General features: G+C 39.5%; 1 protein-coding gene across 25 annotated transcripts in view; it reads left to right on the top strand.

Moving 5' to 3' along the window:
* Positions 1–13,955, top strand: part of COL15A1 (collagen type XV alpha 1 chain) — a 132,804-nt gene that overhangs the window by 85,149 nt on the left and 33,700 nt on the right. For 18 of the 25 annotated variants that reach the window (XM_065052188.1, XM_005510178.4, XM_065052195.1 and 15 more), the window contains 4 exons: positions 1,927–1,971; positions 11,612–11,647; positions 11,741–11,824; positions 13,763–13,828. In XM_065052188.1, coding sequence (XP_064908260.1) covers positions 1,927–1,971; positions 11,612–11,647; positions 11,741–11,824; positions 13,763–13,828 — 231 coding nt within the window. The remainder of the gene's footprint in view (positions 1–1,926; positions 1,972–11,611; positions 11,648–11,740; positions 11,825–13,762; positions 13,829–13,955) is intronic. The other 7 variants (XM_065052189.1, XM_065052186.1, XM_065052183.1 and 4 more) reach the window with 1 other exon arrangement.

Below are 13,955 nucleotides of genomic sequence, written 5' to 3'. Positions count from 1 at the left end.
AGTGTTGTTATTATAGCACTTTTCTCAGGGCTAGTGAGGTTGCACTGAAATACTGAATCCATTTTTTTGTACTTCACTTCAAGAAGGATGTGGAGAAGACAGTGACAGTCCAGCAGAGACCTGTATAGATGGCATGAGTTCTCAGCGAGGAGAGGCTGAAGGAGGTCAAATGGTTTAGTTTGTCAAAAAAAAGTAGACAAAGGCATGATCTAACAGCAGCTTGCGAGTCTTTGAGGGGCAATTGTGTAGTGTCAGATGGTGCAACAGAGGACAGTGGTCACAATTTGCAGCTTGATATGTTCAGGCTAAACCTTAGTAGAAACCTGTTGGAGGTTGGTGCAGAACTGTGGCAATTTGTCCAGGGTGATTGTGGAAGCCTGTTCTTGGATGTTTCAAGACTTCACTGGACAGAGCCATGACTGACCTGATCTGGAGCCGGCGACAGTTCTACTTCAAAGGGATGCCTGGATTAGGTGGTCCTCAGAGGCCCTATACAACCCTGTTTCTATGATTCCATGAATCACCAGATATGAAGACTGGAGACAGGAATGAGTTTGAGAAGCTATTTACTGTGATGATTTAAAGTACTAGTAATTGTGAGTCACTGAAGTTATACCTGACTCAGTTTAGTGTCTTAGAGACCTTTTCCCTCTCATATAACTATTCCTAGATACTAAAAAAAAGTGGAGGAAAAAATAGAGTTACAAAAATAAGAATAGAATTCATTAGCTGTCCAAAATGAGATGTCCAAAACCAGTTCCCAAATTGCCCATTCTGACCTGCCTAACTGAAAGCCTTACTCTCAGTTTTGGTTTTATAACAAGCATGGCTTCCAAGTCACTCAGCTATAAGTATTGAAAACATGTCTTACTGCATCTGAACAAAATCCTGGAATTTCATTTTCCTGTTACTGATTACTCACTCCACAAAGTTTGGGTCAGTAAAGAAGGCACATAAGAACTTCCCCGTAATCATTAAAATTATTATGCATACTTACTGATACTGCATTAAAGCATTATGAACCAGTTACACTCTATGACAACTCCAGAGGTTTCTGATTGTGTTGAGTGAAAACAGAGTATCTGCTTCTAAGAGGCCTCTAACTCAAAGCAGCTGCTAGGAAATAAATTACATTTATTTGCACTATATTTTTATCTGTTTAATTTTTTAGTAATCTTTTGTAAGAAAGTAGTTGTTATGTTTTGAAGTAGAAGTATCAAATTTATTTCACCTGTAGGCTCAGCTATCATTTCCAGGTTTCTATTCTCCCTTCTCTACAAATCAGTGTAAAATTTTGTTGGTGTTTGGTTTATTAGTGTCTTCATGTTCCAGATGAAGGTAACTCAATCACTTTTTGAATTATTTTTTTTCATTCAACTTTCTGAAATGATCAATAAGAAACAGTTGTTCATTTTACCATCAAAGAGTCATAATTGTACTTTACAACTCATGTCATCATATAGAGACAAGAGAGGAATTTGCGTCCCCGAATGTTTGTTTCAAGCTACTTTTAAACCTAGGAAGACAATATGGTATTGCCTCTAAAGTGGTAACATATCTTAATTTTAGCCAAGGAGGCAAATTCAAAAAATTGTAAGCAACTGAAAACAATCTCTTGTAACAACTGCACTTGGATAACTTTATTTGTAATGTTTTCTGAAAATATGTATAGTACGCAAAGACAAGATTAAAGTTTTCTTTGTAAGAAAAAAAAACTTCAGACATTTACATGATAATGTAGAGCAAGGCCATATTTATTAGAACAATAAATCTAAAAAAATGCTTACATTTGATTAATTTTGTTTACACAACCGATCTCCAATATTGTTGTTTCAAAACTTGTGGTTATGAATTAGGTTTTTTTCTGAGAAAATTTGTCATGAATTGCTGTGTGGATTTACCAATAATTTCAGTGTGATTTCATAGGGATCTGCAGAAAGACAGGGACAGCGTGGGCCATTAGGACCAAAGGTACCCTATGTAACAAGGAACACTTGAAAGCTAACATATTCTGCTTTTGTATATATATTTTTTTAACTTCTATATTCCCTGCATTTGTCTTAAGAAAAGAGTTTTTGTTTAACATTTATATACTGTCTAAGTATGTGACAATTATTTTTCGCATATACACTGTGTATCCACTCAGAATGTATATTAATATAGTTATTTCACATCCACACCAGAAGAGTGAGTAAATACCATCTGTGCTGCTACATTCCAAGGCACTTGGTGTAATGTCGATGCGGAAGTCACGGACTAGTCACATGATCAATATGATCAGACAGTAGTAACTTTATTAGCAGAATCACCAGACTTACATACGCTATTTGCTCCCTTATCATGCGATAGCTAAAATCTGATTGGTTGCATGCACTGTTAATGAGCTGTTCGTGTGTCCTTAAACCATTTCTGCTAGCTCAGTCTTCTTTGCTTGCGAGCACCAGCTTCCCCCATGGCATCCTGCTTTTCAGACTGGCTTCAGCCATGTACACTTGCCTCTCTTCCTCATTTTTCTGCTGCATAAGCTTGTATCAGCATTTCTTCAACCATGATTAACCTTGCTGCATCCTTGAGGCCTGCACTTTACAGGCTAATGAAGTTCATATCTAAAGTGTCTGGATTGCTCACTACATGTCCTTGGTCTTCTAAGAAACCCACAGTGTAACATGGCATTTTTGTTTAAGTTTTTTAGGACATTTAGCAGTTTCTCTCTGACGCTCATTTATACATCATTCTGGTTTCTAAGAGAAAGAGAAACTTGCAGGAAGAGACCTTCTGGCGTGATCCCAGAAAGTTATATGAAAAAGTTCTGCAAGGTGCTGATGGGAAGAAGGGAGATGTCATGACTACTTTGCCTTGGTTTTGATTTGACCTCAGTAGTCACTAAATTTTTCCACTTTGATGCTGGTATTGGTTACGTAACCCATGAGGGAAAAAATTGAGAGATGAAAAAACAGAGGAAAAAAAGGGCGGATTCACAGAATGGGGCCCTAGACAGGCTTTTTATGTTCCTATGTAAAGCTTAATTACCACTCAGGTTAATAGTACAGCATGACTACAACTTCTCATCACCTTAAATGTGAAGTTAAAAAAATCTAACATTGAGGGAGCAGGAAATGGAAAACAATAGGTGGGGCCTGCCAACCTCTCTTCCTAAAATTTACACCTGAACATGCACAGCACAGGTCACTGACTACCTAGAAAGTGCATTGCCAGCAATAACTGCATGCATCTGTTTCACAGACCGACAGCAATCAAAGATCTGGTCAGTCCCCTGTGTCTAGAATTGATAGAGCTGAGGTTATAGAGCTGAGAGAAACCCTTCCATTGGGTACTACTCCTGTTAATGCTGGAGGACAGCATTACTTATGAGTGAAAAAATCAAGTATTTGGAAAGCTTGTTTTGGTAAAATGGTACTGCAAAAGAGAGACTAGAATAGTCATGCTCTCACACAATGCTACTTTCCGGACATGAGTATGTGCCAAGTCTCTGAAATGACATGTTTTTGTTAAAGCCTTATTCTCTGCTCTTAACTATAGATTTTGTTTCTAATATATTGTGGAAATAATGTTTCCAAAAGTCTTCAGAAATTGAGGTAGCACAATTCCTAGGATTTAAGAACTGAACTGGGACTGAAAAGATAGTCATAAGCCTTGGCCAAGAGACTTCACAACAACCTACACTAAAATTTATTTGTATAATATTGAGTCATTTATCCCCAAGGTCATGGAGACATAGAAAGGAACATACTATTGCCTGACATCTTACAAAATCAGGTACACTACAGCAAGACTAATATAAAGTGGTCATAATAAACTATCATTCTCATGGGGATGAATTTTACACCCACTTTTCATGATTGTAAATGACTTCACTAGGCAACAGTGGCAAAATACAACAACCACCCACTTCTAAACCCAAAAGTTAATGCATCATGAAGAGTTTAAGGTACAGTTATGTTTCATATATCCTTCATCCTTCAAAAAACCCAGACTAGTAGAGATGTCAGAGAAGTCCCACTGTGATCCAAGTTTTCTCTCTTTCCTAGCAAATAAGTGTAGAACCAAATTTTGCTTTCACTTTTATTGTTATAAAAAGCTGTTTTCATTAAAAAACAGCCTACAGTCTTCTTGCATTCATGAATATAAGCACTCCTAAAAGACAGTAAGTATAACATAATGTTTGAGGCAATGGCTCTGATTTATTGCTGTTTTAATCCTGTTTATATTCTCTATCTCGAATGATAAAAACTAAATTGCCCATTCTCTGTCTGTAATTAAAAGAAGGAATCATGTCTGTTCAGAGCTAGAGTACATCAGAATCAGTCCCAAAGATGAAACAGGGCAGCACTCACTGCATTTCTTATGGTATGGCACAGTGGCTGGGTAGGTGAGGAGAGCAGTAGAGTAGGGGAGGCGGAGTTAACTGTGTTGAAGGAAGATGGTGAGTCATTTGTGGAGGCTCAAGGTTATTGTGGCATTGGTAGATCTGGGGAATGTTACCATGTGCTAATTTCAGACACCAAAATGAAGATTTCAATCATGTGGCTTGGCAGATGCTCAGCAAAAATAACATGTGGTGACCACAACCACTAAGATGTGTGTGGCAACTGGGAGGTTAAATCTCCAGAACCAATTCACAAATGTATGCCCTGTTTTTGCTAATCATTTTACTTCAATCGGTCCCTTTGTTTGTAAGAAAAGTAACATAAAAAATCCTTGCAATTGCTGTTGACTTTGACATCTCAGCCCTACTATGCTTCCATTTTAGGGAGAAAGAGGCAACACTGGTCCACCAGGTTCAAACGTGGGAAATTAATTAAACTTGATCTAGAACCTCAGTCATTTCTTCCTCTTAGATTCCTTTCTTCTCTTAGTGCAGTCAAGGGATAATGAATATTTCTTGCTCTGTCAACATATTAAAGCCCAGGGAAGCTTCTCTGGAAAAACAGAACCCTTTCTCAGTTGAATTGTGATAATCAGGAGTCAGTAGAACATGTTGCTTAAGACTTCATTTAAAATAAGGTTAAAATTGCATTTAAAATCCTCAGGTACATGACGCCATGCTGCTTTTGAGGCCGTTTACACTTTCAGCACAACAAAAATGAAAATCAGCAAAGCTTATATAAAAAACTAAGTTCCACATGCCCTCCTACTCCTTAATATCATGGTGTGTAGCTAGCACCCCACACCAGAGCACTCTCCCCGTGATATATGTCTGTGGTACAGTAGAGGCCACTGTTGCCTATTTTTGTGCTAGAACCTGACCATCATCCTGCAGCCCAGGCTCCTCCTAACCCACACCTCCCAGTCGGGAGGGACAAGATTATAGAAATGGTGGCTGTAAGGACCTCCAAAGGTCATCTAGTCCAATATCACACTCGATACACCAACATTAGATTACATCAGCAATGGTTTTGTATCACTGAGCTTTCAGTATCTCCAGCGAGGTTCCAAATAATCTGTGGGTATCTTGCTCTGGTATTTCACTACCCTCTTTAGAAAAACAGTTTCCCTGATGTGCAACCTGTACCTCTCAAGCTGTAACTTGCCCCTGCTGTCTAGCTCATCCTATGCATCAGTGAGAATCCTAGACCTGCTGCTCTGGATCAGTGCAGCTTCTGGACACGAGACCCTGTTGCCAGGGAAACCTGACAGTTTACACTTTTTTACATGATGTTAGTACTGAAATGATTGGAGCTGTAGTCCATTCTTTCCTCTCCAATCTCCCCTATCATTATTCCTGTCTGTTCTGGTCTGGACTCCTCTTGGAGCACACTCCAAAGCTTCTTACACGTGTGCTGCTTTTTACCAGTCCCTATCTGACTTGCATGGCTTTTGCAGGCATAAGCCAGCAGAGGGCGGTGCTGGGACAGATAGAAAATTGACAATAAAATAAAATATAAAATAAAATAAAATAAAATAAAATAAAATAAAATAAAATAAAATAAAATAAAATAATATCAGAAGCAAAACAAAAGCTTCTCTTGCATATGGGACAGCACTGAAATCAAGAGTTCCTCAGAAACAAGATAAAAGCCATTATGAATCTACCCTTCTGCTTGCTGAATATTTACAAGAGTATTATCACAGTCTTCTAGCAGCATCTGCTTGTTTATTTTTTTTAAAAAAACACTGTATCAGGACTCTAGTTGCCATAAATTCCATCTGCTGTACATATTTTGAGTGTTGCCCTTTTTCAGAGTTACTTCTCAGCATGATAATTAAAGATGATGCATTGATGCATAACACAGTCATTTAACTCTTCTTTGTAATCCATTTAAGGCTACAGATTATTTTCTTAATTATTAAACATACAAGTGTTTTGGTTTGTTGTCTATTCCAGTAATTATTATTGTTGCTGTGGCAGGTAAATTTAAAACATGCACATATTGTAAGTGGAGTGACTACAGTGCTATTTAAAATAGTATTGCCAATTCTCAGATTAAAAAATATCTTATTCCTCTTATATTTGCGCAATTAGCAACATCCTTAAAATACAGAGGGAGTTAGAAATAAAGATGTCTCTGGATACGTTATTTATAGTGAAACATCTTACAGTAAAACAGATTACTTATCCTGGATCTTCTCTTCCAAATTAAATTTAATTGGAAAAAGCAATTGGAAAAACTATTCAGCATTTGTAAAAGTAGGAAGCTGATCTGCTGGTACCAACATGCCTTAAATGATAACATTCTGTTGCAGAAATGCTGTTGGTCCAAGGTTATTTCCTCTGCCCAATTAGCTTTGCTGAAGATAGACATATACTATCTTCCACAAGCACTGAAGAGACTTAAGTCACACAGTATCACAGTATGTCTGGGATTGGAAGGGACCTCAAAAGATCATCTAGTCCAATCCCCCTGCTGGAGCAGGAACACCTAGGTGAGGTCGCACAGGAACACCTAGGTGAGGTCGCACAGGAACATGTCCAGGCAGGTTTTGAATGTCTCCAGAGAAGGAGACTCCACAACCTCCCTGGGCAGCCTGTTCCAGTGCTCTGTCACCCTCACTGAGAAGTTTTTTCTCAAATTTAAGTGGAATCTCTTGTGTTCCAGCTTGATCCCATTACCCCTTGTCCTATCATTGTTTGCCACCGAGAAGAGCCTGGCTCCATCCGCATGGCACTCACCCTTTATATATTTATAAACATTGATAAGGTCCCCCCTTAGTCTCCTCTTCTCCAAACTAAAGAGACCCAGCTCCCTCAGCCTTTCTTCATAAGGGAGGTGCTCCGCTCCCTTAATCATCTTCGTTGCCTTACGCTGGACCCTCTCCAGCAGTTCCCTTTCCTTCTTGAACTGAGGGGCCCAGAATTGGACACAATATTCCAGATGTGGTCTCACCAGGGCGGAGTAGAGGGGAAGGAGGACCTCTCTCGATCTACTAACCACCCCCCTTCTAATACACCCCAGGATGCCATTGGCCTTCCTGGCCACAAGGGCACAGTGCTGGCTCATGGTCATCCTGTTGTCCACCAGGACCCCCAGGTCCTTTTCCCCTACACTGCTCTCTAATATGTAATTTCCCAACCTATACTGGAACCTGGGTTTGTTCCTGTCCAGATGCAGGACTCTACACTTTCCCTTGTTAAATTTCATCAGGTTATTCCTCGCCCAACTCTCCAGCCTGTCCAGGTCCCACTGGATGGCAGCACAGCCTTCTGGCATGTCAGCCACTCCTCTCAGCTTAGTGTCATCAGCATACTTGCTGATAGTACACTCTATTCCCTCGTCTAAATCGTTAATGAATATATTGAATAATATTGGCCCCAGTACCATGTACCATGTACCATTTTTACTAGTCAGGTGCTTAGGTGCCTAAATGTCATTAGCATTCAGAGACACCTTTTATCTTGCACTTGTCTATAAAATTAAAATTACAGTGCTTCAGAAATTCTACTTTAACTTAATAAACGGAGTTTTTATTCCTGAGCCACATGCTTTGCTGATCACAGAAAGCAAACAAACAAACAAACAAACACACACAGAAATAGCACTAAGAATATATTTTCTTAATGAAGTGGACCCTTTAAATTTTTTATGCTGTTGTCAAGGTTTAAGGCAAGGCAGCAATAAACCATGGCAGATGCTCCCTGTTATCCCCTCACTTCCTGCCACCCCTTTCCTTTAGATTGGAAAGATGATAGAAAAGATAAGAGGAAAGGAAGAGAGACTTAGACTTCAAGTTGGAGAGTTTTAAAGGGTTTTACTAATGCTACTAATAAATAAAGAATATATGCAAAATATACAAAATCAATCTTGAATGCTCGGTGTGAAGCTGGCGTCACTCCAGCAGCGGCAGAGCTGGGTTTGTAGAGCTGGCGTGGCTCCAGCAGGTGCAGCTCAGGCCCCTGGAAGTCATGGGTGGGACTTCACAGCAAACCAGAACCTGGTTGCAGGGATGCAGGGCCTGAGGCCTGTAGATCACAGGCAGACTGGCAGGGTCCTCTCTAGATGCTGGCCATGATCGAAGAGCGAGTGATGCTCGTGATCACCCTCTTATATAGGGGGTATGATGGTTACGGGATGGAATACTTTAGTTGGTCGGTTCTAGTCACCTGTTCCATCCACCCCTCCTTAAAGACGCCCCTCTCACAACAGAATGTGGGAAAACTTGTCAGTCTTTCTTGGCTACCATAGTAATAAATCTAAACATGAGCCTCTTCAGCATTCCGTTCATCTCTTATCAGCACCAAGTACAGCATCCTAGGAAAAAACATGCAGGCTAAAACTCAGAAAAGTACAGCCACCTAGAACTTAGCTGAAAGAAAAATCACTAAAAGAGAAATGGTCTTGTTTTTAACAAAACCAGGACAGCTGGTGGTTCTGTAGAAAGGCATAAGAAGAGAGAGGATTTTGTGTCCTTTTAATTAAAATTAATTAAACTAAATTAATAAATTAAGTTAATTAAAACTGTTAATTCAAATTTTGTCTATCACACCAGAAATGCAGCAGAGAAGACCATTTGACTTTGGATGATTTGAAATTCTGTTGTTCTTTAAAACACTCCTGTAGAGTATTACATAATTCTCAATGCTTTCGTTGTGACACACCCATCCATCCCTGTATCCTGTCTCCAACGATGCCAAAAGATTATGTAGTTAGAGCAGATGCTCAGATACAATTTGACCTTATAAAAGGGCAAGTATCACATCATAGTTCTCCTGAGACTCCAAAACTTTGTGACTCAGAGACTTTCTCATCTAGGAATGGTGTCTGAACCACAATTAGATCTCTTCAAGTGATCTTGATGTCTCCTCTGGAACTCATGCAAACTTCTACAATTCACAGGACCTTGAGGAAAGGTGCTCTGGCAACTTGACTACACAACCCATGAACTTCTTCTAGCTATTTTATTTGATGCCCACTATTTCTTCTATAAGAATTGTGAGTCTTTAACTACTATCCCCTTTTAGAAGCCTCTAAAATATTCTTCACCCACTTCCTCATTTGTCTCTTTTCCAAGCTAAAGAGTCATGTCTTACACCATATAAATGCCCTTTCACACCTTCCATTATTCCCATTGTCCTTTTCTGAAGTTTTTCTAGTTCCACTAGATCCTTTTCAACACGTAAAATGTGAACAAGCCAGTGCACAGAATTCAAGTTATAGGCATACAATAAGTATGTGGCATAGTAATGTTCTTTGTTATCTTCTTGTGCCTTTCATAACAATTTCTTGTATTCAGTTTAACTTTTTGCAGTTACTAAGCTGACCTTCTAATGGAATTGTCTGTCCACTAGATTTTCATGGTACTATCTACTGTAAAAGCCCAAAAATATTTACTTGAAACAGAACAAAAAGTAAGAAACAAACCAGCATTTTCCTGAAGACAAAAAGAAAACAAAAAAACACTCAAACACTCCCCCCAATTATCTACCCCCCCCAAAAAAAAAACCCAAACACAACAAACAAACAAACAAACAACAAAAAGCAACCAAAAAAACCTACCTCACCATCCAAATAAGCAAAGAAAAATAGTCCCACCACTAAAACAAAACAGGAGTAATCTGTCACTTAGATTAATCATCAGGCTGTTCTGTGTAATTTCCTTTGATCCTTTCCTTTGAATTTCCTTTGATATGACACAGAGAAAAAAAGATGCAAGAACATTGCCAAGTGATACTTTTATTTTCCCCATAGAACAGAGTATCAGATTCTTAGCAGTAATATGCAATCCTGCATTAAACTAGAGCAGGGGCTATCAAACTTTGTGATCCACATACCATCCCTGGTCAACATTCAATGCCTCTCCCTCCTCTTTCTCCAGAGTCACTTAACTAAAGGATGGAAATAACCCACAAAATGTATCTTGGGGAAAAGCAACAGAATTCACCTTTTTGCTAAGCAGAGGTGGAAGTAGTGGAGAAGAATGATTGAAGCAGCATTAAAAAAAACAGAAGCAAAAACCAAACCCAAAACCAAATAAAACAAACAAACAAAACCACAAACAAACAAAAACTGCTTTGGAGAGGGGAAAACAAGAGTGGGGAGAGTAGATGTCTGATAAAATGATGCTGACTCTGTGGAGCCCCCCCTAAACCTGTCTTGTATTCCATTCAGTACCATACTGTGGCTCCCAAGCCTCCTGCTTGTATGAAACTGAAGAAAATAACAATATATTTGTTGTGGCAGGGAGTGCCAGGTTCAGATGGACAGCCAGGCTTTCCTGGCATTGCTGGACATCCTGGAGATGTGGTAAAACTGTCATAATTTGTGATCACTTAACACATACTGACTCCCAACCCTACGTCTTAAGGATCAGCAAGCGATGTAACTGCTTGCTAGCAGCATGTAGAGAGATGGGCCTGGATTTGCCCTACTTAACCTGGAGCAGTTACCTTAGCCACCAGCTACGGCAACAGTGTCCCTTGCCCTTGCCTCCCTCATCAATCAGAAGTGATATAGTTATCTCCAGAGGCTAGCTCCAATTCTTTGATGCTCCTTTTGCTTTTAATTATTCGGAAACCAGATCTGCTTTTATTTAGAGGGAAGACAGCAGGCTTATAGGTGTTTTTAATTTACTTCTCATGCTTAAGAGCCATAAGGATTACAGAGTTCTTTAGCTCAGAAGTCCTACATCTCAGACCCTGCCACCATCCTCTCACTCATGTCAGACAAGCTGTCTGCATCCCCAGCACAGTGAGTTGAATCAAGGGGCTGATCCAGCTTAGAAATAACCTGCCAGAAAAATGACTGTTTGGCTCACCAGTGTTTCCCTACCTGGTCCACTGGGTAATCCCAGACACAACCAAGGTGGTTAATGCTGAAAAAGGATGAACATCCAGGCATAGCTGTTTGTGGTGCAGAGAAAGAAAGGCCTGTTGAATTAATCCCCAACTAATTTACATGTTGTATGCCCATTTGCTTCTGATCATCTGTGAACTCTGTCAAAAGTGCTGGGAAATACTTTTAAACATCAAATACTCAGAGGGTCTGAGCTGAAACCAGCTGGCCCTATGTGTGGTTTGAGAGAACTGGGGATTGATAATTCTGTACCTGCATTTTGCTGTTGTGCTTTTTTGAAGCTAGAGAAAGCATATTTTCATAAGTTTTCATTCTAAATCATTTATGGTGATTTTTTTTTTCTTTTTTTTAATCACTTGCAGGGTCCAAAGGGGGAGAAGGGTGACCAAGGACCTCAGGTGAGATTGTGTGGATTTCATTCTTTCTGAGAAACCTGTGTGAAATGTACTACTTAGTAAATGGGTTTTCTACCTGTAATGTTTTTGAAATAGGGTGAACCAGGGCAGGATGGGAACAGTATTGTGGGACCACCTGGACCCCCAGGACCACCAGGACCAATCATAGCAATACCTGAGGTAAGCATGTTTGTCAAGCATTAAAGTCTCTGCAACTCATCTTACAGTGAAGATGGCACAAGCAGTTAACAAACTGGGAATTCTGCTGTTAATGTTCCGCTTGTAAGTCTCCTCCTCAAAACAAAAAATCTCAGTATGTCTCTATATCAAATGGATTTGTTTTGAAAAGATGAAATAGGAAGGAAAATGGGTGAATAGCTTACATACAAGAATTGCAGGGTCATATTGAGAGCTGCTCACAAATTCTCCAGGTGATTCTGCAGGATTTGTGAACATTAAATAAAAATCAACAGAGAAATACAAAACTGGAAATGTTTAACAAAGCAAGGCACCTGAGACACATTAGTATATAAGAGAAAATATGTTGTTTTCTGAAATGTGTCCACTACACAAACCAGAGCACAGACTGTTCTGGAAGCAACAGCCAAATGGATGAAAGGGTAAAGTGCTAGAAGCTCATAAAAACTGGCTAATATCCTTTAGCTGCCTGTATATTTCCAGTCAGTTTTGTTTTGTGTGCATGAGCCTTTGCAAAAACAATACTAGTTATCAGTGATTAAGGCTACAGATTAGGATGAATCCTATTTCAAACTGACAATAAAAATCCTTTCAATTGGCTTGATATGACACTAAGATCTGGAGAAGCTGTGAGTGGATGCACAAAATTCTTCCTGAGAGCTGAAGGTGCCTAAAATAGGAACTCGTCCATAGGAATGCATATAACAGCAGTAAGAAGTGATTTGTAATTGCAAGAAGGAAATATGCCTAGATGAGAAATCTGTGTTAGGGGAGATGAGCACCAACATTATCATAAAGCTAAGCTGCACATAACATTTTTTTGTTGAGTGAAACAACTAGGCTTTCACTTAGGCTTCTGCTACTTATATCAAATATTTCATAAATTGGCATCCCATAGGCCACATAACCAGTCCCAAAAGAGCTGGGTTTTTTTTTTGAATTTACTGAGTATCCATCCAGAATCTTAGGATCCAAGATCCTGTGGACAGTTTTCTGACTTCCAACCACAATTTCCATTTGCAGCTAAACACTTATCTATAAAATTCACAAAGTGCCTGATCCCAAGCTTAGCAAAGCCTTTGGGATTCTTTCCACTGACTTCAATAAAGTTTGGATTGAGCCCAAAAAGAATGAATACTGAGTAAATCCACAATGAAAAGACAGTGTAAACCCAGGGCTCCTGGATTTCTGCCACCAGCTGTAGATAAAGAAGAACAATTGCAGCAGCAGAACCCTTTTATTACTGTAATTACTGTAACAGCCCATGTGCTGTTCCCTTTCTGGGCCATATAGAGCTGGAAATACAGTGGTACCAACAGCATTGTGCCACGCCTGGAGTAATGCAGCAGAGAGTTCATGCAGACTGGGAGATGGAGTGCTGCCTGCAGGACTTAAACTGTCTTTTTATTTTACAGTTTTCCAGTGGTTTTTGTGGCACATGAGGACAGGGAACAGTTAGCAGCACCCAGTAAAAGCAACAGGCTTTAGCTGCCTGAATCATGATGCCAACATAACCTCAAAGTATAGGAAGCTGACCACACACTGCTCAGATTATAGAGTACAGGGTAGGGTAGGGCAGGGTAGGACAGGATATATGATGTGAACAAGCAGGTCTGTCCTCTTTTGTGTCATTCTTGACATCCTAGTTTAGAAAAAAAATATTCAGAGACTCATAAGATAACTGGAAGTGACCTCTGGAGGCCATATGGTCAAACCACCTATTAGAAGCAGGGGTAGCTTCAAACTTATTAATATAACAAAAATTAGAAATAGGGAGCCTTTTCTGTGGCCTTATTTGTGTTTTTCTCCCCATAGTTAGAAAGGAATGCTTTAAGTGTCTATACATGTCTAAAAATGCATGTGTGACCTAGATAATCAAATTGGTATTTGAAATAACCTTTTCCTTAACCACTTTTTTAGCTGCTGCTCAATAATACAGATGGCAATTTTAACTTTACTGGAATTAAAGGACTTCTTGGGCCTCCAGTGAGTATATGCTGCTTGATTAAATCTTCAGGTTTGTTCTATCTTCACTGTCTCCTTTTAAGTATCAGCGAGAGCTGAGTTCCCTATCCTTTAGAATTGTGTTCCTGCTAAATTCAACACTAAGCTC

Source organism: Columba livia, chromosome 2 (assembly GCF_036013475.1).
Source record: "Columba livia isolate bColLiv1 breed racing homer chromosome 2, bColLiv1.pat.W.v2, whole genome shotgun sequence".
NCBI classification, from domain to species: domain Eukaryota; kingdom Metazoa; phylum Chordata; class Aves; order Columbiformes; family Columbidae; genus Columba; species Columba livia.
The sequence above is the reverse complement of the archived record's forward strand: the minus strand, read 5'-3'. Positions and strand labels throughout refer to the sequence as shown.